Raw genomic sequence first — 26,455 nt, forward strand, 5'->3', positions numbered from 1 at the left:
AAAAATTATAATATATATATATATATTAAATTAACTATAAAATTTATAATAATTATATATACTATAATAATTATACCCCCAAAATATTAAGTCTATCTATAATAATTTTTTATATATATATATTAAATTTTATAAAAACTATAATAATTATTAATTAATAATTTAATATGCATGATGCATTGCATGATTTTGCATCCTTTGAAATTTGATGTGATTTGTTTCCATTCAAATTTCAATAATCAATTTCTTGCTGTTGCCAACTTGCCGCCCTTTTTGAAAAAAAAAATGGAGGGAAAATGAAAATGTTAAGAAAAGTTGAAAATGAAACAAAAAAGTGAGGGAATTAGGGAAAGATGTTGGAGGGAAAAGTGAAAATGATAAGAAAAAGTTGAAAAGGAAACAAAAATGAAAATTAATAGAAGTGGTGAGAAATTTTTTTTTTTTTTTTTTTTTTTAAGTTATTAACTTTTTATCACACACATGACTGTCATGACATATCTTACTATTTTTATAATGACACACGTGACACGTGATGTATGTACTATTTCGTGTACCAGTCAGTCAATTATAATTTATACGTACAAAATAAATAGATTTAAATCTACTTAATAAATATATATATACACACACACACACACGGAACTTGATTGATGGCATACGAATTCTCCAAAACTAATTTCAACGATCCCAACCGTCAAACTTGTTTGTATATGCTTTGAGATCACATCAACAAAAAAATCATAAAAAATAAACATTCAGAGATCAAGTAACGGGACAAAGCTTTTCAACGGTTATAAACGAAAAATCACGATTTAACGGTTATTTTAACTCCGATTTTGATGATTTTTTATAACTACACTCCTTGACCCTATATGAATACAATGAATGAATTCCATCTTCAATTTAAAATATTTACACTGAGTGGATACCACAAAATCTTATGTTATACTTAATGAAAGTATAAATAAACTCTAAGTGTTAGTCAATCTATCGTTTTACGAATTCTCCAAAACTAATTTCAACGATCCAAACCGTCAAAATTGTTTGTATATGCTTGGAGATCACATCAGCAAAAAATCACAAAAAAAAAAACATTCAGAGATCAAGTAACGGGACAAAGTTTTTCAACGGTTATAAACGAAAAATCACGATTTAACGGTTATTTTAACTCCAATTTTGATGATTTTGTATAACTACACTCATTGACCCTATATGAATACAATGAATGAATTCCATCTTCAATTTAAAATATTTACACAAGTGGATACCAAAAAATCTTATGTTATACTTAATGAAAGTATAAATAAACTCTAAGTGTTAGTCAATCTATCGTTTTACGAATTCTCCAAAACTAATTTCAACGATCCAAACCGTCAAAATTGTTTGTATATGCTTGGAGATCACATCAGCAAAAAATAAAAATAAAAAACATTCAAAGATCAAGTAACGGGACAAAGCTTTTCAACAGTTATAAACGAAAAATCACGATTTAACGGTTATTTTAACTCCGATTTTGATGATTTTTTATAACTACACTCCTTGACCCTATATGAATACAATGAATGAATTCGATCTTCAATTTAAAATATTGACACAAGTGGATACCATAAAATCTTATGTTATACTTAATAAAAGTATAAATAAACTCTAAGTGTTAGTCAATCTATCGTTTTACGAATTCTCCAAAACTAATTTCAACGATCCAAACCGTCAAAATTGTTTGTATATGCTTGGAGATCACATCAGCAAAAAATCACAAAAGAAAAACATTCAGAGATCAAGTAACGGGACAAAGCTTTTCAACGGTTATAAACGAAAAATCACGATTTAACGGTTATTTTAACTCTGATTTTGATGATTTTTTATAACTACACTCCTTGACCCTATATGAATACAATGAATGAATTCGATCTTCAATTTAAAATATTTACACAAGTGGATACCACAAAATCTTATGTTATACTTAATGAAAGTATAAATAAACTCTAAGTGTTAGTCAATCTATCGTTTTACGAATTCTCCAAAACTAATTTCAACGATCCAAACCGTCAAAATTGTTTGTATATGCTTGGAGATCACATCAGCAAAAAAATCACAAAAAAAAAAAAAAAACATTCAGAGATCAAGTAACGGGACAAAGCTTTTCAACGGTTATAAACGAAAAATCACGATTTAACGGTTATTTTAACTCCGATTTTGATGATTTTTTATAACTACACTCCTTGACCCTATATGAATACAATGAATGAATTACATCTTCAATTTAAAATATTTACACAAGTGGATACCACAAAATCTTATGTTATACTTAATGAAAGTATAAATAAACTCTAAGTGTTAGTCAATCTATCGTTTTACGAATTCTCCAAAACTAATTTCAACGATCCAAACCGTCAAAATTGTTTGTATATGCTTGGAGATCACATCAGCAAAAAATCACAAAAAAACATTCAGAGATCAAGTAACAGGACAAAGCTTTTCGACGGTTATAAACAAAAAATCAAGATTTAACGGTTATTTTAACTCTGATTTTGATGAATTTTTACAGCTACACTCCTTGACCCTATATGAATACAAAGAATGAATTTGATCTTCAATTTAAAATATTTACACTAGTGGATGTGGATATCACAAAATCTTATATTATAATTTATATACTTAATAAAAGTATGAATCAACTATAATATTAATAATTATATACATTAATTTAATATTTTATATCCCTAAAAAGTAAAAACTATAATAATTATATATATTAAATTAAATTTAAAAATTGATGACCATTGGATCGGCTGAGATTAAATCTCAGCCGTCCATTTCACATAATTATATATATATTTTATTAAATTTAAAAAATTGATAACCATTGGATCGGCTGAGATTTAATCTCAACCGTCCATTGTGTAGGCTATTACTCAAAAACAGAAGTTCTCTCTCATTAAGTTCGATGTAAATTGAAGATTTTGTAAATGGAGGTGTAAACTTTTGAGAAAGACTTACAATCTTAAAAACAAAAACTCTTTATCCTTGCACATTTAATATTTGTAATAGATTAGTAGTGTATGTATTATTTTTTTTATTAGGCTTTTATTTTCGAGTGTAGATATAGTACTTGAACGAGAAATGTTTTAATGTTTTGAAGTAATATTTATGTGGCAATGTGTGGTATGTGCAAATTTAAAAAAAATATATTTTTTTCTTAACGGGTCATAACGGGTCGGGTCACTTAAATATATTTTTTTCTTAACGGGTCATAACGGGTCGGGTCACTTTACCCGTTGGGTAAAGTGACACGACCTGTTAAGGTCCCGTTAAGATAACGGGTGTGACACGACACGACCCGTTAAGATAACGGGTATGACAGGTGTTACACGAAAACGTCACGAACACGATAGACACGACCCGTTTGCCAGGCCTACTTGTAAGGATGGCTGGGTAGGACGTGCTGTGGTGAAAAAGTGTCATGTTTGTAGGGTTAATAAAGCATGACTTGGGACTGCCCCCGAGAAAATGCACAAGACCGAGTTGATCCTGGATTTGATTTTATATGTATATATGTGTGTGTGTGTGTGTGTGTGTATATATATATATAGGGAAGTGTTATTAGTATTCCAAAAATCTCATTCTACACTCTTCATAAGTGTATTTTTCTTTCCAAATATAGAAAGTCTGAAATTTAGAATGAGATTTTTAAAATCGAGAACCAAGCCCACTAGCTGGGCCTCCATTATTTGCTGGGCTTTGAGCCCTGATTCCCTTTGGGTTCTGAAAACCCTAAACATCAAAAAAAAAAAAAAAAAAAAAAAAAAAAAAAAAAAAAAAAAAAAAAGACCCTGGAGCCACGGCTTGAAGCCGTGTTCACTCCAAGCTAAGCCGAAAAACTCAGTTTCTGAGCCGAGTACAGAACACTGACGCAGAGCACATACGACGTCGTTTTTTACGTCGTCTTCTCCATCACACCCGACGCCAGCTCGCCTGCAATCGAGCTCCGGTGACCCACAATGACTGGCAGTCGTCCCCGACCTCGAAACTTCGAGATTCAATTAAAAATCTCGATGATGTTTTAGAGATTTTGTGGAATTTCACTGATTTTAGAACACCACCGACGTCGAGAAGGTTCTCCGTCGGGAATCCATGTATCTCCGGCTAGTTTTCCAGTCTGAAACCATTGCGATTGTGGCGGCGCCGTCAATTTTTTCGGCAATCCCACATCCGGCTTCGCTGGGTCTTCTCTCAGGATACCCCACCGTTTTCTGGGCTTTCTGTTCGTTCGTCCCCGACCTCGAAACTTCGAGATTCAATTAGAAATCTCGATGATCATTTGGAGATTTTGTGGAATTTCACTGATTTTAGAACACCACCAACGTCGAGAATCCATATATCTCCGTCTAGTTTTCCAGTCTGAAACCACTACAATTGTGGCGGCGCCGTCGAATTTTTTCGGCAATCCCACACCCGGCTTCGCTGGCCCTTATCTCAGGATACCCCACCTTTTTCTGGGCTTTCTGTTCATTCGGCCCAAAGCCCAACTAGGCTTATTTTTTCCTTTTTCTTCGGCCTGCTTACCTGCAGCTGGGCTGCTCATTTTCTTGGCCCGTGACATTGCAGCAAGCAAGCAGCTTGCTTTGCATATTATTGGGCTGCCAATTGCAGCCTACCTGAGCCCAATTTGGGCCTGATTTTCTTGTGTGGCCTGCCGCCCACATTCAATCATATATGGGCCTAGACAATTTTTTTTATCTTGCATCTACGATCGACCTCGTGTTGTTCGATCTATTGAATTGATTAAAAATGACTAGCAATCTATTAATTTGATATGACATCCAAAATTATTGGCCTGAAGCCCACTTTTGGACATTAACGATTCAATATTTTATTTCTTTTCTTTGAATTGATGACTCTCTTTCATAGTCTCAGAGTGCTCACACTTGAGTTCTTCAAGCAACCGAAATCCACTACACTTAGTTGTATATTGTATTTTATGTTCATACCCACACCTCCTTTTATGAACCTAGTTCATAACTAAAGTTGGACACGTACCACCATGTCCGAATAACCCATCTTATGTAAAATATCCTAATTAAGTTTTATCAATATTTTAACCTAAAAATATTTAAATTTTGATAAATATTAAAAAAATATTAAATTTGACACCATGAAACTCATAGAACATTATGAAAGAATATGAAACATATAAAATAAATTTTTTTAATTAATTTAACCGTTGGATTTAAATGTGGACCGTTGGATCTTTTTATTTTTCCGGTTGGATTTGATCATATTAGATCTTAGCAGTTGGATTTTATGAATTTTTAAATATAAAAAATATATAAAAAAATACAAATATGGTGAGCAAGGCCCACCAACCGAGAAGAATTTTGAGCTAAATTTACCTCATAAATGAATTTTAGGTTAAAAATCATATTTATCTAAGGGTTGGAGCAAGTTGGACTAAGTTTAGAACTTTAAATTTGACTTTTACGGTTTATCTAGTGAATGACAAAATTAGCCCTGATTTTGTTATAAATTATAAGGCTTCCTTCTCTTTTGGTTTTACATTTTCTCCCTCCAGTGGTCACTGTAGGCTTACGGTTCAGTTTCTCGGATCAGGAAGAGAGAGAGTCCAAGAAATCGATCGACGCAGAGAAGTGCAATATACCAGAAAGGGAAGCGATGAAGGGGATGATGCCATCTCAATCCTCCATGTAAGTAGTTTCTTCCTTCCGTCTCACATTCTGTTTGGTTCTTTTGAATCAAGAAAAGAAAATTCCACAAACACCACAGCTGAAGAACTAAACTCTTTTTTCTGTTTGGTTCCCGAGAAAATAACAATTAAGACAAAAGAAAATGTGGGATTAATGACAACCCAGGTGATCTTTCAAGCTTTCTTTGCCAACGGACAAATGGGCATTGCCTCAATTCTGTTGCCGAGAAAATAACAATTAAGCTGAAGAATTGAAGCGTTCTTTTATTTTCTTTCATTATTTTTGCTGAGAAATTGGAATTTGTACAGGAACTACGCTAATGAAGACGGCTACTACGAACTAGAAGAAGAAAATGAAGGATTGTTGAGGAGAGGCATAGTAGAAGGCTGCCGTGGAATTGATGGCATAGCAGACAAGTTTCAGTGCATGAGCATTCACAAACGAGACGCTGCCAAACGAGGTAACCCTCCCTGCTATTTTTGTCCGAAATTAAGATGTTAAGATAAATTTGAATCAAAGTAGACAAAAGCCAATAAATTTCCTTCTCATGTATGTGTGGGAAGATCAAGAAAATTGTATGTAGAAAGAGGAGAGATGCTGAACATTTGAAGATCAAGAAAATCGTACATTCGTTGTTCCCACGACAGTAAAAAAAGAAACCTTTTCTCGACTAAGAAAACAAAAACAAGATTTCTGGGCATTCCGTGTTTGTACTTGCTTGGAATAACTAGAACTAGACCCCTAGTTGTGGTAAGCTTGGAAACATTGTCCAAAGTCTACATTGTCCGACAAAAATGATGAGTAAGAGTCATTGAATCAGGAACATCAAGTGAAATTTTTTGGTAAAATGTCTCCAATCTAAAGGCCCGTTTGTACTTTTGACCCCAATTGTTTGGCAATGGTAGAGTCTTTTCTGTAAAGAACCAAAATACGCATTCAACCCAAAAAAGCCACATCCTGGAAGACCATCACGATATACACTTTCCACTGAATGATGCATTCTACGTCTTTGCCTGCAAAGGTTGCTCGTTTTCTTTGGTGTATCTTTTTTCAATCCACAAGACAGCTTTCGTGATTACTGAAAAATTGAAAAATACATTATGTACATTTAGGTGAAGAGCTCTCTTTTCAGAAGAAATGTCTGTGGAAGCAAGAGCAGAAGGGCAGAGTTGCAAGGCTAGAGAAACAGCTCAGGATAAGGTGGGAACTTGATGAGCTTATTGAAGAACAACTGAACAGGTTCCACGCCCACTACAACTTGGATATGGTCCCAACCCGGCTTAAGGATGTTGCTCAACTGCTCATGCCCAATTGGACTCCACCTGATGAGCTGATCTCCACAGCTTGGCTTGGCGATTGGCGTCCCTCTGCAATTCTGGAGCTTGTGCGTAGCTTGCCCATCTGTTCCTGCTCATCATCATCATCCTCTTCAAACTCTAGTGGCACTGAACAGCTCTTATCGCAGCTCATTTATGAGATTCGGATTGAAGAGGCAATAATTGATGAGGAAATGGCTGAAATTCAATCAACATGTATCTTCTACCTTCCATTTGCTCCAGCAAACATCCAATCAGGTGGAGCTGCCTTGGCTTCTGTTCAGTCAGAGTTCAAGAAGATCGAAAGGGTGATCACAAAAGCTCAACAACTTAGGTTTGTTTACTTTCCCTTGATTATTTTTCTGAATTACTTAACTGTTACGACTTTAAGAAACATGATAGACTCGATCATTGTTAAGTTAGTATCAAGTCTAGTACAATATACGTGACAGAACATGTGCTGTAGGGTTTCTGCTTGCTGTGCTTCCTAGTGTTTGTTTTCGTGTCTCGGCCTTCCCTCTTTCCATTCCTACCTGATATGCAATTCTAAAATGAACATGCCATTATAACTAATTACAAGATATGTGATTCTGCATAACAGGTTCAAGGCACTGGAGTTGGTGTTGAAGAAGGTACTGAATGAAACTGATGCGGCAGAGTTCTTGGTTGCATTCGAGGGAATTCAAGAAGCAATTCACCAGTTTGCCGCAAACCAGAGGTTCCAAAAGGGTCCAGTCACGGTGCCTGTCAAGTCCTTGGGGTCTAGCTAAGAACAAAGAGATGTGAAACCTTCTAGCCAAATCAGAAACAAACAGAGAAAGAAGAGATAACAGACCTTTCCAACTTACCATTTTTACTGAACCTGTTTTTTTGGGTATGATATCTTGTCATCATGTCAGCTCTGGCGGAAATGTAGCAGATGAGCAGAATCCTGTGGGACAATATTGTGTTGTCTAAACTTTGTTTGCGGAAACTCGAAGGAGAATTTTGCATTTGCTGTGATTGGAAGTTGAACATATTATATTTGTAGTGAATGTATAAAGCTTTGTAAGATGAAGATAGTTTAATACATTCTCAAATTTGACATGAGGTTTGTCGTTGACCATTTGATATAGCCGCACTTAGTTTCTACTTTGTTAGAAGAGATTCGGAGTTCAAATGTCATGTACGATAGTGTTGTACAAAAATTACAAATTGAGATTAGTTTGGATTGTGAAAGAACTAAAATGTGTTAAATTGTTGTGAACGGCTTTAAGCTTTATTGGTTATGCAGGTTCACTTTTGTCCTCGAGGTTGAGTTCGATCTTCCTTTTCCGCATTAAAAGAAAAAATAAGTGTCAGATTGCTAAGGTTTAAAAAAATTACATATTCGTTTAACCATTCAAGTGTCCAATTCTGAGTTTTTGACCTTAACTTACCCACATCATAATTAAATTTACCAAGTGTAAATGATTTTTACGTTCTTGTTTTTATTTTTTTTAAATTTTTTTTAGTATATTGATATTTTTACATTAAGAAAAATGAAGTTTGGTAAAGCCACACATATAATGATAAAAGAAATAAAATGCAAGAATCATCACCCAAAAACAAATAAATAGATATTTTAGCCAAAATAAGTAATTACAATATGATTTCTTTCCCTAATTACAATAAAATAAGTAATTAAAAATATGATTTCTTTCCCGAAAATTTTAATTCAATCGTCTAACGCCTAATTCCTAACAGATTCCTAATACTGTTGACCAAAAAAATTGTGACCGGAACACGGTGGTACACACATATCATCTTACAAATGGTGGAATTGTGTGTTTTAAAAAGTTAATAACTTAAAAATAAAAAATTTCCACCACTTGTACCACTCATATTCCGGTTACAATAAAAAAGTTCTCAAATATTCAAACCAAAAATCCTAAGACGCGCCTACAGAGCGCGTGCAGTACCTCTCCTTCTCCTCCGCCACTCAAATATATAAATACGTAAAGTTGCGTAGTATTTCGTCAAGGCCAAACCAAACAAAGCACAAACAGGAAACCCATCCCCAAAGACAAAACCCTCTCGCACCGAAAATCCCTCTCAATCCCTCAAAAAACCCTAACCCTAATTTATCTGTAAAATCATCGGATTCAAATCGGTGGTCTGGTTGATTCGTTCGAAATTGAGAGATAGATTGAAGGATGTCTGCGGCGGTGTGCGGAAGCAAGAGGTCTTTCTTCGAAGATCAATCGCCGCCCCTCGCACAGAGGCTTCCTCCGTCGCCGGTCCTCACAAAGAAGCAGCGCCGTTCGTCTTCTACCTCTCCCATTCGCTTCGCTGCTCCGTATCTTCTCGAGCAGCTTCGCTCTCTTTTCCCTCACATGGACCCTCAGGTATCAATAGATATTGCCTTGTGCTTGTGTTTTGATTCGATGCTGCGTTTAGTTTTCGATTCCTATTGTTTGTTTGGTTGCTGAGAAAAAGAAAGGTTGGAAATTTTGGAGTTGTAGGATTTTGTTTATAAATTTTTTGGAGTGGCTTAGATTTATTTCATGGTGTTGGGTATAAAAAGAATTTCTTTTTCTCCGATTCACGGTAGGCCTGAAGTTTAGACCGTCCAGTTTATATAAAGGTTGATTTTCCATTACAAGGTTGAGCAATGTAGAATTAAGTTTCAAAATCTAATTTCAGCATTTTGTATGTTGGGAAACCAATAACGGATTTGCATTGATGATCCTTAGGTTCTTGAGAGAGCATTGGAAGAATGTGGCAACGATATGGATGCTGCCATCAAGAGGCTGCATGAACTTTGCCTAGGATCTGCGGAGGAAACTTCTGCATCTGCTGAACAAACAGCTGATGCCGTAGCTAACGGTATGATATCATTTGTGCATTTTCTGGTGCTATACTTTGTTTTGTTGTTTAGGCTTGTGATTTAGTTCGTGGTTGCTTCTGCATATGGGATGGGATGCTATAAAAGGTCCATCATGGACTGATAAATGAGAAAGTTCATTAGCATGATTGCCTTAATTGTAAAAGTGGTTAATGCGTACTGCTTTCTCTCTTGAAGATGCAGAATGGCTTGTGCATATTTTCGTTGTGAGGGGTATTGCTATTTATTGTGATTACTACACTGCTAATCAGTCAAGTTCTTTCTCAGTGGAATAGTGAATGGAGTTTATAAATCGTTTATTGTTTCTTTATATCAACGTTCTAAAGAATTACTTCGTGTTTGTATTTTGAATTCAACACTTTTTCAGTTGTTTTATGCCTTTCATCTATTTTGTTAGTAGCAGGGTAATAAACATCACTCTAAATCAACAAATCTTGCTACATTATAAGCAGTATTCTATGTTTCAGCTTGTTGTATTTCTTATAAAAAAGATAGTAAAGAAAAAGGAAAAAAGTCATAGGAATATTGTTCTATTTCTGTCATTTCAACTTGTTCCTTAAAAATTTGAATGTTGTTACCTGAAATTAATTCCATTAGATTGAACATTCTTTTATCAATTATTGTACAGCTTTTATTGTTTGCCAATGGTATACTTCAAACTGCATTTAACTAATCTTTTTCAAGGGTACGACTTTTATTGTTGCCTTCTAATTTTGCAGGTCTATTGTCTAATGATGAAGCTGCAGCCGCTACTGAGAATCCATTGGTTCAAAACAACCTTCCTGCAGATGGTGCAGAATGGGTTGAGTTGTTTGTAAGGGAAATGATGAGTGCCAGTAGTGTGGATGATGCTAGAGCCCGTGCTGCTAAAGTTTTAGAGGTTTTAGAAAAATCCATCAGTGAACGTGCTGGTGCTGAGGCAGCCCAAAGTTTTCAGAAGGCGAGTATATCTTTTATTATTCTTTTTCTTGTTCTGGTATGTGTTGGCCATGTTTGTGATAATTGATCAATGTGTCATTTATGCTTTTGCTCCAAACCTGTAGCTTCTGGATAACAGGTGTAGATCAGATGCTTATATGAAGGATGATTATCTTTCTCTATAATGATATGTGTTTACGATTTACAATTATTAGGAAAATATGATGCTGAAACAACAAATTGAAGGATTGGTAAGGGAGAATACCATTCTGAAGCGTGCTGTAGCTATCCAGCATGAACGTCAGAAAGAATTTGAAGAGAGGAACCAGGAATTACAGCATCTGAAGCAGCTAGTTTCTCAGTATCAGGAGCAGTGTAGAACACTAGAGGTCAGAATCATAACTTTCTGGCTGCTCAAATATTTTTTTTATACTGTTTTTTTATTTTCTAGAAGCATGATAGTGAAAGTATTTTAGCGGCATTAATATCAGGAGCACATAAAAGGTATATAATATCCATAATCCTGGTTCAAAACATAAGAAGTTTTTGAGTGTGTTGAAATTTATATCCTTTTGAAGGAATGTAGAACTTTTAAAATATCTGAAGATGCATGATTTATTTCCTAAATCCTCATTTGGTTAGTAGAAGCTGTTGCTGGGTCCTCTATTGTGAATGATTTGAAAATTAATTCCTAAAGCTGGTATGAGGAAGGTAGTGGTAGAAAACTTACCAACCATGGATACTGATATCTGTCAGATTTCCTATGTCTTAAGAACGATGTAGTAAGAGATCTGAAACATAAAAATGATAACGATTTACAGAAACCTTGCTGACCATGAATACTAATCACTGTTAGATTTCCTATGTCTTAAGATTGATTTAGTAAGAGATCCGAAACATAAAAATGAAAACAGTTGACAGAAATTAAGGACAAAAAAGGAGAAGGCTGTGGAATTTGTACTAAGGGATTCTCTTGCATAGAGTCCTGCTAGATTGCCAATCTCTGAACCACAAGTTCAGGGAAGAATCCACATGGTCAATGATTCATATTAACTAAAGCATCTTATCTGGCGAGAAAACATTGCCTTTGTATCTAGACTAAGCAAAGAAGGTGCATTTTATCTAATTGTAACGTTGTAGAAAATCACGTTTTGGCATTTTAACTAATCATAAGAATTCATTTGTGGTTTCATGACAGATTAACAACTATGCTCTGACAATCCGTCTGAAGCAGGCGGAGCAAAGCAACTCCATCCCTGGACGTTTCCATCCCGACATCTTTTAATTTGAAGAAATAAAAATAAAATGTAGCATCTTGATGATATAGAGTCAGCAATACATGCTGCGTCTTGAGCCGTTTGAAAGTTGTCCGTCCAAGTTTGAAAGTTTGTCTGTCCAAGTCATGTAGCATTTGTAGATTGCTGCTGCTCTATGTCTTTAATGTTCCCGGTCTCAGGTCAGTGGAAATTTGTCAAACCGAAATCCCGCAACTGAATACTTTGGTTTATATTGGTGAATTTGTATTTTGCTTCTATCAAGTTTGTAATGGAATTTAACATAAAAGTGAGAACATGATTACCGTTGGTGGATATAGTTGAGTTGCATTCCTCTAATGCCGTGATTCCGGTATTGACCTAAGAGACCAATTAGCACTGTTTATCTTACAAGATTCAGGCAGATGCTATCATTTCTCAGGTCGGGTCAGTTTTGAAGTATTGAAAGATACTATCAATGAAATATTTTTATTTTTAACGGTTGTTTGGCATGGTAATATGATTCTATCCTACGTTTTGTTTGTACTTCTTACTTAATTGTAAAACGACCTTTGATTAATTTTCCCGTCTTGAAAACCGGTATAGTTTGAAACAAAGAAGGATCGTGTAACGCCTCGGATTCAGCGCAGACCGAGCCTGAACATGAGACGCTCCGATTCACATTTAAGGGCAAAAAATGCATCTAATTCAAACTCTCAAAACTGGACGTTAACGCTTCCATTACCCCACGTCTTTTGATTTACGGTTTACCTCGGAATACATACTGTATTTATTAAAATTCCAGAACAACACATTGATTTGTACTATGCTATTGTTAGATCGTTTGACTTGCGCCACAAGTAAATCAAGCTTCTTATCAAGAAACTGTGCCATGGAGTGGTTAAGTCTATGCTACGTCATTTTTATGTGCCTTGCAGCCAAGGACTTTATATGTTTTCTTTGTGTTTTGCCAAGTGATAGCCACAAACTAATCAGCGACGAACCTACGCTTTCAGTTATTGCTAGCTAATTGTGAAGTCAAGCTCACTTTCTTTCCGATAATATCATTTGTTAAAAAAAAAAAAAAAAATTCAAATATGATTTTAAGATATCTCTAATAATAATAATAATAATAAAAATACCTCTTTTCCCTTTCTTCTCACTTTTCTGTCACTCTCGTTTCATGTTGAAAACAAAAATAAAAAATGCTCAAACAAAACTCGAGTGGGCATGTATTGGTATATACATAGATACAGACACACACACACACACACACACACACACTCACACATATATATAAAAATTTTTATTTTTTATTTTTTGTAGTTTGCACTATTTATTTTCTTCAATTTTCTTTGCAAAAGGGAGAAAAAAGGATGAGAAGAAAAAGAAATTGAAGTGGGGAACTCACACCACATAATATCCTTAAGTACACCAAAGCCGCTGCCAATAGCACCCACACTCAATCTCGCTAGTCAGCCATGGACATTGCAGCACCCACGTTCCCTTCGTCCCACAACTGATTCGCCCACCTCCAATGGCGGCCGCAGCTCTCTCCCTCCTCCCCTCCTCCTCTCCCCACCTCCTCTTCCCGCCCTCTTCTTCCTCCTCCTCCGCCTCCTCCTCTTCTTCTTTGTTTGTATCCGGTGGGACCCATTTGAAGACCCACAAGAGCTTCGTTTCTCTTAGTTCTTCTTGGCCAACGTCATCTTCTTCGTCTACTTCTTCATGGAAATTCAGCGCGAAACGCAGCGTTGGGAGAGTGTTTGCTGCTTCTGGCGATTACTATGCCACTCTTGGGGTTCCCAAATCTGCCACCAGCAAGGAAATCAAAGCCGCTTATAGACGTTTGGCTCGCCAGGTAACTATTTTCACACCCTACTTGATTTTTGGAGTAAATTTGTTCAAGTTACTTTGGAAATTGTAAAAACCTCAACTTTCAATTGTGGGCATTATGCAATTGTATACATTTTCTCAGCAGCCAAGCTGCTGGTGTCTTTCAAAGTTATAGTATAGTTTATATAGATTAAATGACACAAAATCCATGCTTTTGTTTTGGCATATTTTAAGGAACTTATGGCTTGCTTTTTAAGCATTTGTACGTACTTACTAAAATTTTGTTGATGCTTTAGTTTTATGTTAAAAGGAGAAAGCTTTACAAAAATTTGGATGCCACTGCAATTTCACACGCGAAACTATCAGAATCAGTTTTTATTGGAATTATGTTTGTGTCTATAGTTACTGTATTTTATCCATCTTGAATTAGTAATTAACAATATATGTTTATAATATTTACGTAATTCTGACCTTCTTATGTATTATAATGCTCTCAAGTACCACCCTGATGTCAACAAGCAACCAGGAGCAACCGAAAAGTTTAAAGAGATCAGTGCTGCATATGAGGTATGAAACTTGCTTTTCTTTATCTCATCTATACTAATGACATGCTCATCACATCTCTGTAGCAAGCAATGAACTTAGAATATATGATTGATTGTATAGTTTGTGCTGTTAAGTTGAATCTTTTGAAAATCCAGTCAGTGCATTCTATCTGTATACTTGTGGTACTCATTGTTCAGTTATCTTTTATTGGCATACGTTGGTCACTGGAACAAGAAATGTATTTACAGTAACATTCACCTTTGGTCTTTCCAACAATGGTTTCCCTTGTGAACTGTATTGGAGATACTGATGTTAACAGAACTGCCATAGAAGCGTATGCTGCATATCTAAGTTAGACTCTGAATCCGTGAGCAACAGTAATCCAAACTCACCTTAGTTATTTGTATTGGCACATATGCTCCTAATCGAACCAAGTATGACCTCCGTCTTTATCAATGACATCACCAATAGTACGATTGATTTTTTTTTTCCTGGCTTTCCTTCATTTCCAGGGCGTTAAGCTTGAAACAAGTATGATCTCTTGTAGTCTGCAATCATTTAACATTGGGATTTATGCTTTTTGTTTCCTTAGTCTCCAACGAAGCACATTATCTTGCTTATCTTTTCTTTTCACATTTTTAATATCGTCTGTTGAATTCTGAAGTACAACCTTGTCAGGTGCTATCAGATGATAAGAAGCGATCCTTATATGATCAATATGGTGAAGCTGGGGTTAAGAGCGCTGTAGGGGGAGGTTCAAGTGCCTATACGGTAGTGGATGCAGTCAAATATATTTTTTGCATGATAAATAAATAAATGTGAATTATGGCAGTCACTTGATGTATGTAGAAACTTGCATGTTAATCATATCACTGCACACCATGCAGCGTCCAGTTGTTGGATGTATTTTGGGGCAACATGGCCTCCATTTGGTCATTCTCCTTTCTGAAACTCAGGTTTTAAAATCACAGTAAACAATAACAGACATGGACTTGCACACACATTATTTTAGAGATAATGAGAGGCTACTTTGCCCCAGATTCATCCAAAAAACAGAGAATATGTATCTCCTAATTAACCTTGATATTCAAAAGTATGTGCTACTTCCTCTGCAACATTCTTTATATACATGTATTATTTAAAATGGTATATGCTACTGTCTCTGCAACTTTCCTTATATAGCATATTTATTTGAGCAGACAATCCCAACCTACCAATCATTTTAGAGAAGTTATGGTACTTTTAGTTAATTGCTGCTTTGTTTATGTGACAAACCATGCCTGTGTGGTGTTTGCGTAGATTATTGGTCAATATTCTTTCTGGGTTTATATGTTCAGTTGTTGCCTTCTCTTGAACAGGTTGCAGAATGTATATATCTTAGTACCGTATATTGATCACCTGAATTGCATGCCTAGTTTCCCTTTCACTGTAATCAATGAGAGAGAACTTATCATCCCAGTTTTTTTTTTTTTTTTTTTTTTTCTTTTTTTTTTTTTTTGTGCGATATCCTATATTCTCATGACAATGTTTATTTGTTGGAAAAGTTTTGCAATCAGAGCTGTTTCCCCGATTTTAATCTGAGTTCTTTGCTGAATGTTGAATTTAATTAAGTACTATGTTCTTATTCATTTAATTAAGTACTATGTTCTTATTCTTTCACATGGATACAAGATGTTTTTTCCTTTTAACATTATTATTAGGTATCTGAGTAGACATGAATAAGCAAATATAGAACTGTGCAAGGTTTTCGTAATCGTTTTCTTAATGATAACATATATTAAAGCTTAAATTACTTGATTGTTGCTTGGTATTTTTTTTGCAGATGCTTATTAAAAGTTTAAATTACAAACTTTTACTCCTATTTTGCAGACAAATCCATTTGATTTATTTGAGACTTTTTTTGGGCCGAGTATGGGTGGATTCTCTGGCATGGATTCTGGTTTTGGAACGCGTCGTCGTAGCACTGTTACTAAGGGTGAAGACATCCGGTGAGTTATATACACATATTTTTTTTTTTACTACCACCATTCTCTTCCTGCATACAACACTAATATTCACTTGATACTTAGGAAATCATATTTATAACAACTTTCTGTACATATTGGTTAATTGTGTGGCCTGATTATATCTGCTCCGATTTGCTACTTAGTAAGCAAGTTTTCTAATAAATTGTTAATTAGTTATAACACACATTCAACTCAGGATCAGGAGAGAGAAGATATCTTTTGTTCTTTACAATGAAAGTGGTTTATGATTATAAAATGATATCATATGGAGATATTCTTACTTCAGCTCAATTCCTTTGCTCTTCATGTAAATGTCTGGGAATTTTATTTTCTTTGGTTTCGAGCATGTGTTAGCTTCAGTAATCAGTAGCACAGTTGTTTAGCGTCCTTTATTAAACTTATGTGATAAGCACAACTGTGCCTTACGAGAGTAATGATAAAGAATATTAGAGCCTTGCTGCTACTTGATCACATGTATAATCTTTTATGACCACTTACTATTTTGAAAAAGTGGTTTTTCTCTACTGATTTGTGGTTATTTTGTCTTCACTGTGTTAGAAAATTTCTTACTGTCCTATTGCTCAGTTATTGTTGTGATACAAAATGAATATACCATTGCCGGCTTTTTAGTTGACTCCTGGTCCAATTATGTTCAGTTATGACTTCACTTTAGAATTTTCTGAGGCTATATTTGGAGTGGAAAAAGAATTTGAACTTTCCCATCTGGAAACATGTGAAGTTTGTGCTGGAACTGGCGGTAAAGTAGGTTCTAAAATGCGGATTTGTTCTACTTGTGGTGGGAGGGGTCAAGTTATGAGAACAGAACAGACACCTTTTGGCCTGTTTTCCCAGGTAAGGGCTTCTGGTTTCTATTCTATTGATTTCTTTTTGCACTTTTCTGATATTTTGTGCATATTCGTATCAAATCAAAATCAGAAACATTCGTTTAGTGTGATTTCTCAAGGGTTATCTCCTGGTGTTTTAACTGCTTAGTTGCCTATGGTTTAGAAATTTATCCAGTTTTGCATTCAATTCAGTTTAAATTCTTTAATGACTGATTGCATCTCTAAAGAGTAGCTTGATTGTAGGTGTTATTTTACAATAGAACTGGATAAATGTTTTTGCACTAGATAGCACCAACTGGCTATAAGACAAGAAAATACTGTTTGAGGTAAATTTGGATGTGATGAATACATCAGTAAGGAAAGGTATGGTTTACTCAGGTGGTATTCTGCACACGGGAAGGCCAAACGATGAATGGTTTGTGGTAGTGAGAAATAAAATTATAGCCAATTCTTGACCTCGTAAATGGAACTGACTGCTCAAGTGGCCTCATTTAGTTCTACATGTTCATGAATGTAATAAATCTGCGATACATTTGACGTAGTTACATGTTAGGTTTGTTTTTAAGTTTATGTATTAGCTCTGTGGAACTGATTGCTCAAGTCAGCAACTAATTGTGGCCACGGGATTATATTTAAGTTTATATTGCATCACTCGGGTATAAGTACCCTGTATTCTATGCAAAACTGGTTACATGATTATTTGAATTATCTTTTTGTTCATGTTAGGTTTCCGTATGTCCAAATTGTAGTGGAGATGGGGAAGTCATTTCTGAATACTGTCGGAAGTGCTCTGGTGAAGGACGTGTTCGTGTTAAGAAAAGTATTAAAGTTAAAGTTCCTCCTGGTGTTAGCACAGGAAGCATTCTGAGAGTTGCTGGAGAGGGAGATGCCGGGCCGAAAGGGTAGGTGGCTGAATATCATTTTGTTTTTTACCATGCATTTTCAAGGTGCTGTCTTTGTTTAACTGTAAGGTAGATATTCTGTAATATATGAATAGAAAAAGTATGAAGTTCTCCTTCATGCATGCTTTCAAGCATATACAAGGTGCATATTCAATGTTTACAATTAAAAATTTGTTACAATTTATTTTTTTTGGTTGTGTCGATACAACATTAACTACTTTGTGGGAGCACTATAGATGCTACGAAGTTTGTAGAAGGCTCACAAAAAGCATTACAACAGTAAAATCATGTGAAGATTCTCATCTAAAACAAAAGTCATGTGAAGATGATTGAGACATTAAAGACCTATTCATCTTATTTGTATTGTTTTTTTCCCTTATGTTCTTTTCTTAGTCCTGTTTTTCAATCATAATTTATGTCATATGGACTTTGCATGCGTACTGTTTCAAATTTGGATATTGTTTCAAACCATTCGCTTGTTCGCTGCTTGTCATGTTGACCTCCGTATGTACTTTACGGAAAATTGAAGTCGTTGTGTTACCCAGTCCAATGTGTTGAGGATTTAATATTCTTAAGTATTATAGCCTCCTGGATTCTATCATTTATCTTAATTTTACGCTCCAGCCATGCTGACAGAACATTAAATGTTTCTTCCTCTCCTTGAGAAAGTACTTTTTTGGGTGAAGAAAATTTATACTTAAAAAATTCACTAATTATTATTTGTGCACATAACTTCCGAGGGTATATATATGCGTCATACTGTGATACAAAGTTTATAACCAATTGCTGATCTTGTTATATCATCAGGGGCCCTCCCGGGGATCTTTATGTATATCTTGATGTTGAAGAAATAGAAGGAATTCAAAGAGATGGCATAAATCTCTCCTCAACAGTTTCTATCAGCTATCTGGATGCAATATTGGGGGTTGTTGTTAAGGTATAGTTTGTTATTTTTATTCAGCATAACATTAGACAAACTCCTGCTTCCATTTAATTGTTATTTGTATCTCACAGAAAACATATCTCACAAGCCTTGGGGTAGTAGAAATCCTTAAATTATTCTATTGCTCACGGGTATTTTTTCATGACCAATCTGTTGAATTTCTGGCATCTAAAACAGGTCAACACAGTTGAAGGGGTTACCACACTACAAATCCCACCAGGCACCCAACCTGGGGATATTCTTGTCCTGGCAAAAAAAGGAGTGCCTAAGCTGAACAAATCATCAATACGTGGTGACCACATATTTACAATTAAAGTAACAATACCAAATCGTATCAGGTATACATTTTTCTCTTTTTCTTTCTATTTTCATTGTTACTGGGTAGCTGTAGCGGATTTGCCACAAATTCATCTCCCTGTATTGTCGCAACTTAAATGTATTGTTACAGACTTCAAATACTCAAAAGTTTTGGTGTATGCTTTGTGGCAAAATGTCAGCTCTTCTAGTGGTAGAACATCCATGAGAAATTAAAAAGACACAAATATCATTAAGAGACAATATAAAAGAAACATGAATATGATAGTAGCTTGTAAATATATTAAATGACTTAACTTGGATAGTAAAAAGGAAATGTAAAAAGGTGGATGACTGAGACGGTTGTCAGCTATCGTCATTCAGTACATGTTGTGCTGTGGAAGCACACTCATGAAGACAGAAACGAGTATTGGTGGGAGAGAAGGGGCATGGTTGTTTGCTCGATTCACAAATAATAAACATCAAAGAGATCTTTAAGCTTCTATTTTCTTGTATACATGTAATCTCTAAAGAATGGGAGTTTTTTGAAATATTAACCGACATTTTTCATTCATTTATAGTTCCAAGGAGCGTGAATTGCTGGAAGAACTTGCTTCACTGAGTAATACTACTGCCACACGTTCACGTACTCGCCCTAAAGTGCAGCCAGCTAGTAAGTAATCGCTTTGTCATTTGAGGATGTTTTCTTTGCTTGTGCATGTTACAAACACTTTAGTTTCCAGTTCAGTGTACAGATTTATGATTTATCTGACTTGACTTTGATGCTTTTGCTTCTGCAGCAACTAGTATGGAAACTGAGGTGGGAGTGGTTGGGGAGAAAACAGAGGAAGGAGGAGATGAAGATGACCCATGGAAGAAGTTAAAAGACTTTGCAGGGTAAATCTCTCTCTCTCTTTCTCTCTCTCTCACATACACAAGATATCTTTCACGTACTGAGTATTTATGCTACTTAACTGTGGTCACTAATTACTGAGTGAAAATTCTATATCTGTTTCTAAAAAGTATAAAAAGATATGGAAAAGGCGGTTGATATTAATTTCCTGGAGGTACTCTGTTATAAGTGTGGCATATCCAGATATGTATAAGCTCATGAGATGCTATTTTTTTTTATGTGTAAATTAATAGTCGCTTCAGATGTATATTTTTATCTTCTCCTCATTAAAGCACTCATCATCTGCACGACAACTGACCAAAGAAGTTTGTCGAATTTGAAGGTCTGTTGCAAATGGTGCCCTAAAATGGCTGAGAGACAACCTCTAGTCTGGTGTGTTCATGAAGTTTGCTCCAAATTTGCCCAAAAATTCGGCTATATATTTTTTTCTTCCTCCCAGAAGGGGTACTGGACGAGGCCGTGCAGCCAAAATGTCTCCACTGTTTTACAGAAATTAACTTGCCAGCGTTGCAGTGAAGATCTTGAATTGTGCGGTAGGCGACATTGTTTTTATTTTTTGCACTTGTAATTTAACATTTGTCAAATAATATACAGAATCAGCTGCTGCGTCTGCGTGCATGAACTGATTTGTATCGTCTAGCAGGCTAGAGGGGCATCAAATTCTTGTCAATGAAACTCAATTTCAGATTCAACGTTTATTGAATTTTCATGTTTTTTTGGTCAATGAATTTCTCTCCTAGTTATTGTTTATCAAGAGTATTTACCATCGGTCGGTGATGTTAACAAATACGCATAATTTGGTTGTGAGGAAGTACTGATGATTTGCCGAATCGTACGAAGTAGTCTCATTGGTTTAAGGGCTGGTTTGGTATTGCTGTGCTTTGAAAAAAAGCTGCTTCTGCTGTACTGTGAGAATAAGTAGCTGTGAAATAAAGCAGAGTGTTTGGTAAACTTTTTTGTAAAAGTGATTTTGAAAAAAAAAAGTAGTATTATAATGTTTGGTAAATTTTTATGTAAAACAGATGTGAAAAAAATCGGTTTTTCAAAGCTGGGTTTTGCAGCTTCTTGTTTTTGGCTTTTTTTCATCCAAAACTGTGAAAAAAAACTGAAGCTGAATGTTTACCAAACACAAAAAACAGCTCCCAACTTTTTTTGATACCAGCTTTTTTTAGAATCACCTCTGTACCAAACCAGACCTAACTCTACCATTTGATTGATCATACTGATCAGGTCATTTCGATCATGCCCTGACAAGCTGATCTCGATGAAAGCGCTGAAGCTTGGAAATCAAGGTAGAAAAAAATTAATAAAAGAACAAAGTACAGAATAGAGCTGGGAATCGAGGAGAAAATTGACGTGTACACAACAGAGACAAGCATTGAGGAAGTACACAAAAGAGACAGACTTGCTCCGATAACATGAAAAAATAATAAGAATGTACCACGACTAGGATCTGTGCTAAATTGGTGAACTACACTCCTAGCTTCGTCCCTCCGCACGGCTTTGCTTGATCAAAAGCAAAACAGCTACAACAACAGGCATGATAATCATGACAAGAGCCTGGACGATGTTAGGTCTAGTTATCTCAGGCAAAACTACGCTTCCGTACTTTATTACAGCTGCAGCCACAAGGGAACCGGCTACCACCTTCCCCAGATATTCCAAATCGTCCTGTTTACACAAAAGGAAAATTTACTATTCAGAGTATTCTCAAATCATTTGTATGTTTCGAGACCACATAATTTCATAGATATCAGAAGACATAAGGCGTCTTTTAAGTTTCGGGTTTCCTGATTAGTTCGTAGTGGAAGCAATTTTTAGCAGATTTAACATAACTTCTTTATACATAAATCACGTTCTCTTGTTGGCCACTGATATTCCATCTATTCCCTTCGCTTTGGCAACCAGACTAAATCCTTGATGCCAAGACGTCAACTGCGACCATGGTATTAGATCGAAATGCAGCTTAGTTTCTGTTCTATTTTTCCGAAGACATATTAAGCAAGCAACCCTATTCTTCAAAAATGCAAAACAATCAAAACTACTAAGGATGTCGCTTTCTTCACTCTATTTTCCCTGGTATGAGATACCTACTCAAAATGCACTACGACAATTCAAACATGTCAGATAGGTTTGTCAAAAATACTTCTCTAGAACTGTCTAAACAACTGAACACGAAATTTGAAATCATTCATGAAAGAGAACAAACTTACGCTTATAAACAATATAATCTTGATACTCTGATTGTTTATGTTTAGATATGCAAGCAAAATAGAACAGGGCTGATCAGAAAAAAAAACTCGCAAGAAAGTGAAATCCCCAGAGGAAAACAAATTCATGTCCATAATGCTAACAAAACCATCATACCTTTTAATTGAGCCTAAAACTCTACTGGACAGTGGACATAGAATTCTCATGCACATACTGATGCTTGCATCTCTTTTCATACTATTTGAGTGAATTACCAAAGAAAATAAACGCCGAATCTGGAGAATTCATATTCAACATTAAACCCACTAATCATAACAACTTTGACTGAATCGCTTGTGTGAAAATGTTTGTGGGTTTCAAAAGCACTTCAAGTACTCTTTGGGAGAAGCACTAGTTACGTGCTTCTTGCAGGAAACACTTCGAGTGCTTTTCAAAATTCACTTGCATTTTTAGTAAGGATTAGTTTCAAAAGCATTTTCATCAAAAGCGCTTCCAGTTATTTGAAAAGCACTTCCAAACACACCCTTCTACTATCTAGTGATAATCTGCTTATACCAAATGAACAAACTTGTTTTCTATCTCAGAAATTAACACATTAATTCCCCTGCAGAACCTAGCTTGTAATAGTGCAATATTTAAATAAAAAAACCCAGAAATTATTAAACAACCATCAAAATTCAATAGCTTTTCAGACATTTTATATATAGGGCAGAGTTTCTAATCTGTCTAAAACAACAGTAAGATGTACCAATTTACCTTCAATTTGGAGCCTCAATATTTACTCGCAGTAGCCAAAATTAATCAAAAAAAGAAAAGGGGTAAATGGATATACCTCAGAGATCAAACCGCTGCCATTGTTACCCACCTTTGAATTCACTTCTTCTTCCTCGCCTCCTCTTTGAGGGTCAAGAGCTCGGATAGGGAAATACCCTTTTACCCTTTTGGAAGATAAGCAATTGGGGTAGTGGATGGCAAATTTAGTGTAACTCGTGAACTTCTGTGGGGGTCGTACCCGCCGTTGATCCAACCCGGACGAGTATCGGAGGTTGGAGGCTCCAGTCGCCGCAGCTGAGGCAGTTGCCACCACCATTTCTATGTGGCTGACACTTGGACTTAATAAGTGCATGTCACTCCATTCGTTGCCTCAATTTTTTAATTTATCCATATGTGCGCCTTGAATTTGTTTCATTTTTTCCGTAAATTTAAATCATCATTTGATATTAGTATTGAAAAGGAAATTGTTATTAGTATTCCAAAAATCTTATTTTACACTTCTTAGTGTATTTTTCTTTCTAATTATAGAAAGTTTGGAGTGCCAAATGAGATTTTTGGAGTGCTAATAACAATTCCCTATTGAAAAAAATTAATTATACTTAGCATTAGTATTATTATCCTATGAATTTGTAATGATAAATCAGTTAGTTCGTAAATATTAAATTTATAATCTTCTTAGTAATTGAAAGGTTTTTTTTAATTAAAATGATCATTGAGATTTGTATAACTTCTCACTTTGGTCTCTTTTTGTCCACCATCCCTCAATTTTTTTTTCAAATCATTTTGGATTTAAAATAATTTTTGGTTCCATTTAACATAATTTTCATGGAATGACCAAAATGATTGCTAGTAGACAAACTCAAAAACTACTTCTATTGAATTTGAATCTCAGAGAGCAAAATGATGAGTTATTCTCCATGATCATTTTAGTTTAAAAGCCTAATTGTTATTCATGTGTAAGATTTTGCATATTAAAGTTAGGTTGACCTTCCTTATTGAAAATTCTGGCTCCCTACATCATTAGTTTGATCCAACCTGAACCGTTGATATTTTCTGACTCCGATTCTGGTTTAGGAGTGGAACCGCATCGAACCGCACCGTGCTCACCCCTAGATCAAATAACCACGTTAATACAAATTTACCTCTGTACTTATAGTACTACAAGACTTCGATGGCCACATGGCAAATTGTTGTCGTGAATCCCACGTATACTAATATTCCTGAGAATATTGCATTTCAAAGCGACCATATCCATTTGGAAGCCATCTTTTTCTCCTTATTTTGTGGAAATCAATCCTAATCCAAGTATTTGATGGCCTCCAAGTCCACGTGCTGGAACCAAGCCATGCAAATAATTAGCATGCAATCTTTAGTTTGGATGAAATTACTTTGATCTTCGATCAGTTGATTCTATTATCATTTTATTCTAGTCGGTCTCGAAGCTGTACCATTTATCCAAATTTAAGGTAATTCTCGGTCGGCTAATTCTACGACAATCAATCAATCATCTTCATCTTTCCACCAAAACTTGCATCTCACTGACCACATCCTGATCCTCATCCAAATAAGAGACCGCATGCAACTGATTACTTCATGATTTGGTGGATTTCAAATCTTTTCGTTAATTGCGACCAAAAAGAGTTTCATTAACTTAAGAAGTGTGATCAAATTAGGATTTGATGGTATTTTAATAGACTTTAAAATTAATTAATTAAGAGTTTAAAGGTGGATTTTAAAATCATGGTATAGTCAAATTAGGATTCAAGAGGATTTAAAGAATACATCCAAATTAATCTATGGTAGTCAATTAAAAATTTAAAAAGTCTATACAAATCTAAGTGTTTGCCAAAGATTTGCTAGGAATTCTGTAGATGAAGAATTTTGATGGATTTGAGGGTAGGTGGTATAAGTGTAGTGGGAATGCCAAAGATTTGCTAAGGAAGGATTTTGATGCAAGGCCTATCCTTATTTTGGGCTCTAGGTGGTGGATTGGAGACGGTGAATTTGTGGGGATTCGGGATGACCGCTAGCTCCCCACTCCATCAAGGTTTTGGGTTTTCTCTCCCAAACCTCCCGACTGTGAGTTTAGTTTCGTCTTTGACCTAATTTACGTTGCTGGAAGTTACCCCTTCTTCATTCACTTTTTACTAATGTCGAAGTAAATGTTATTCGCTCCCTTCCTCTGAGCATTCGAAGGCCGTCAGATAAATTAATTTGGCATTATGATAAAAAAAAAAAAGGTGTATTTTCTATCAAGAGTGCGTATCACATTGCTCGAAACTGGGTTCTGAAAAGGTGAATGAGGCTTCCTCTTCCAATCCTCACATCACTTTTGCTGAAACCTGGAAGAAGTTATGGGCAGCTAAGGTCCTTATGATAATCTAGAAGGAAACATGTGAATATTGATGCTTGTTGTGCTCTGTGTGGGGCTCGAGGTGAATCAACTTTACACTTGATGCAAGATTGTATTTTTGCTAAGCATGTTTGGTTTGCCTCCCCCATTAGTCTTCCTCCTTGTACGATTCCCTCCTTCTCTATGCTAAAATGGATGTCTGTTTGGGCTACTGATCTCAACATCTCAAACTTTTCTATCTGCTTGATGATCATCTGGGCAATTTGGGAAGCGAGAAATAACCAGCTCTGGAATGACATCTTAGAGCCTTCTGACATCATCTCGGCGAGATGTATTTCCCGGTGGTTGGAGTTCAATAAGGTATCCTTTCTGTGAGGTCGAATGATAGCACTCCTCATCTACCTTCTTGGACTCTTCCTCCCTCGGGTTTTCTGAAGATGAATGTTGACGGTGCCTGGAATGACACCTCAAAAAAGGGAGGGTGGTATGATTATTCAGAATGATCAAGGGGATTTTGTGGCTATAGCTGTCTCAAAGGTAGATTTTATTAGGCCATCTTCAACCGAATGAGGGCCAAAAGGCTCGTTTGAGCCCTATAGCCCTCCAAGAAATTAATATTTTAATGAACAGTACAAGACCATATTTCTTACCATCTCCAACCAAAGGGTCAGAGGGCCATAGGCCAAATATAGTCAGTCCTGTGATAAAAAATCATCTCCAACCAAGGGCTAAAGGGTCATAGAGCCAAACATAATTTATTATTTAAATTTAAAA

The 26,455-nt window shown here is 35.6% G+C and overlaps 4 protein-coding genes across 4 annotated transcripts; 3 read left to right on the plus strand and 1 right to left on the minus strand.

Moving 5' to 3' along the window:
- The first annotated feature begins 5,561 nt into the window (after positions 1 to 5,561).
- Positions 5,562 to 8,107, plus strand: LOC137708944 (uncharacterized). Its single transcript, XM_068448101.2, has 4 exons — positions 5,562 to 5,705; positions 6,014 to 6,165; positions 6,818 to 7,355; positions 7,623 to 8,107. The coding sequence occupies exons 1-4, from the start codon at positions 5,674 to 5,676 to the stop codon at positions 7,789 to 7,791; spliced, it is 891 nt and encodes a 296-aa protein (XP_068304202.2). The 5' UTR covers positions 5,562 to 5,673; the 3' UTR covers positions 7,792 to 8,107.
- Positions 8,108 to 8,997: 890 nt separating this feature from the next.
- Positions 8,998 to 12,555, plus strand: LOC137708476 (uncharacterized). The gene is made up of 5 exons (XM_068447559.2): positions 8,998 to 9,387; positions 9,736 to 9,868; positions 10,607 to 10,827; positions 11,021 to 11,194; positions 12,004 to 12,555. Exons 1-5 carry the CDS (start codon positions 9,196 to 9,198, stop codon positions 12,088 to 12,090), a joined length of 807 nt encoding a protein of 268 aa, XP_068303660.2. The 5' UTR covers positions 8,998 to 9,195; the 3' UTR covers positions 12,091 to 12,555.
- An 832-nt stretch (positions 12,556 to 13,387) lies between these two features.
- LOC137707927 (uncharacterized) lies at positions 13,388 to 21,067 on the plus strand. The gene is made up of 11 exons (XM_068446870.2): positions 13,388 to 13,919; positions 14,393 to 14,461; positions 15,119 to 15,211; positions 16,310 to 16,428; positions 17,103 to 17,298; positions 18,018 to 18,193; positions 19,001 to 19,130; positions 19,314 to 19,474; positions 20,012 to 20,103; positions 20,231 to 20,327; positions 20,666 to 21,067. The coding sequence occupies exons 1-11, from the start codon at positions 13,596 to 13,598 to the stop codon at positions 20,709 to 20,711; spliced, it is 1,503 nt and encodes a 500-aa protein (XP_068302971.2). The 5' UTR covers positions 13,388 to 13,595; the 3' UTR covers positions 20,712 to 21,067.
- A 615-nt stretch (positions 21,068 to 21,682) lies between these two features.
- On the minus strand, positions 21,683 to 23,706 carry LOC137708942 (homoserine O-acetyltransferase). The gene is made up of 2 exons (XM_068448100.2): positions 23,387 to 23,706; positions 21,683 to 22,014 (listed from the first exon to the last, which is right to left on the minus strand). Exons 1-2 carry the CDS (start codon positions 23,678 to 23,680, stop codon positions 21,823 to 21,825), a joined length of 486 nt encoding a protein of 161 aa, XP_068304201.2. The 5' UTR covers positions 23,681 to 23,706; the 3' UTR covers positions 21,683 to 21,822.
- Positions 23,707 to 26,455: the final 2,749 nt, after the last annotated feature.

Source organism: Pyrus communis, chromosome 17 (assembly GCF_041283825.1).
Source record: "Pyrus communis isolate YQ-2024b chromosome 17, ASM4128382v1, whole genome shotgun sequence".
In the NCBI taxonomy this organism is placed as follows: Eukaryota; Viridiplantae; Streptophyta; class Magnoliopsida; order Rosales; family Rosaceae; genus Pyrus; species Pyrus communis.

What these genes read in the sequence shown, in the direction of transcription:
- LOC137708942 (XM_068448100.2), bottom strand. Translation starts at nt 23,680, where the DNA reads ATGCACTTATTAAGTCCAAGTGTCAGCCACATAGAAATGGTGGTGGCA. An exon ending in GCAGCGGTTTGATCTCTGAG is followed by an intron (nt 22,015 to 23,386) that starts GTATATCCATTT and finishes TTGTGTAAACAG; the next exon opens with GACGATTTGGAATATCTGGG.
- LOC137708944 (XM_068448101.2), top strand. Translation starts at nt 5,674, where the DNA reads ATGAAGGGGATGATGCCATCTCAATCCTCCAT. An exon ending in ATGCCATCTCAATCCTCCAT is followed by an intron (nt 5,706 to 6,013) that starts GTAAGTAGTTTC and finishes GAATTTGTACAG; the next exon opens with GAACTACGCTAATGAAGACG. An exon ending in ACAAAAGCTCAACAACTTAG is followed by an intron (nt 7,356 to 7,622) that starts GTTTGTTTACTT and finishes TCTGCATAACAG; the next exon opens with GTTCAAGGCACTGGAGTTGG.
- LOC137707927 (XM_068446870.2), top strand. Translation starts at nt 13,596, where the DNA reads ATGGCGGCCGCAGCTCTCTCCCTCCTCCCCTCCTCCTCTCCCCACCTC. An exon ending in ATAGACGTTTGGCTCGCCAG is followed by an intron (nt 13,920 to 14,392) that starts GTAACTATTTTC and finishes AATGCTCTCAAG; the next exon opens with TACCACCCTGATGTCAACAA. An exon ending in TATTGGGGGTTGTTGTTAAG is followed by an intron (nt 19,131 to 19,313) that starts GTATAGTTTGTT and finishes CATCTAAAACAG; the next exon opens with GTCAACACAGTTGAAGGGGT.
- LOC137708476 (XM_068447559.2), top strand. Translation starts at nt 9,196, where the DNA reads ATGTCTGCGGCGGTGTGCGGAAGCAAGAGGTCTTTCTTCGAAGATCAA. An exon ending in TCCCTCACATGGACCCTCAG is followed by an intron (nt 9,388 to 9,735) that starts GTATCAATAGAT and finishes GATGATCCTTAG; the next exon opens with GTTCTTGAGAGAGCATTGGA. An exon ending in CAGCCCAAAGTTTTCAGAAG is followed by an intron (nt 10,828 to 11,020) that starts GCGAGTATATCT and finishes TACAATTATTAG; the next exon opens with GAAAATATGATGCTGAAACA.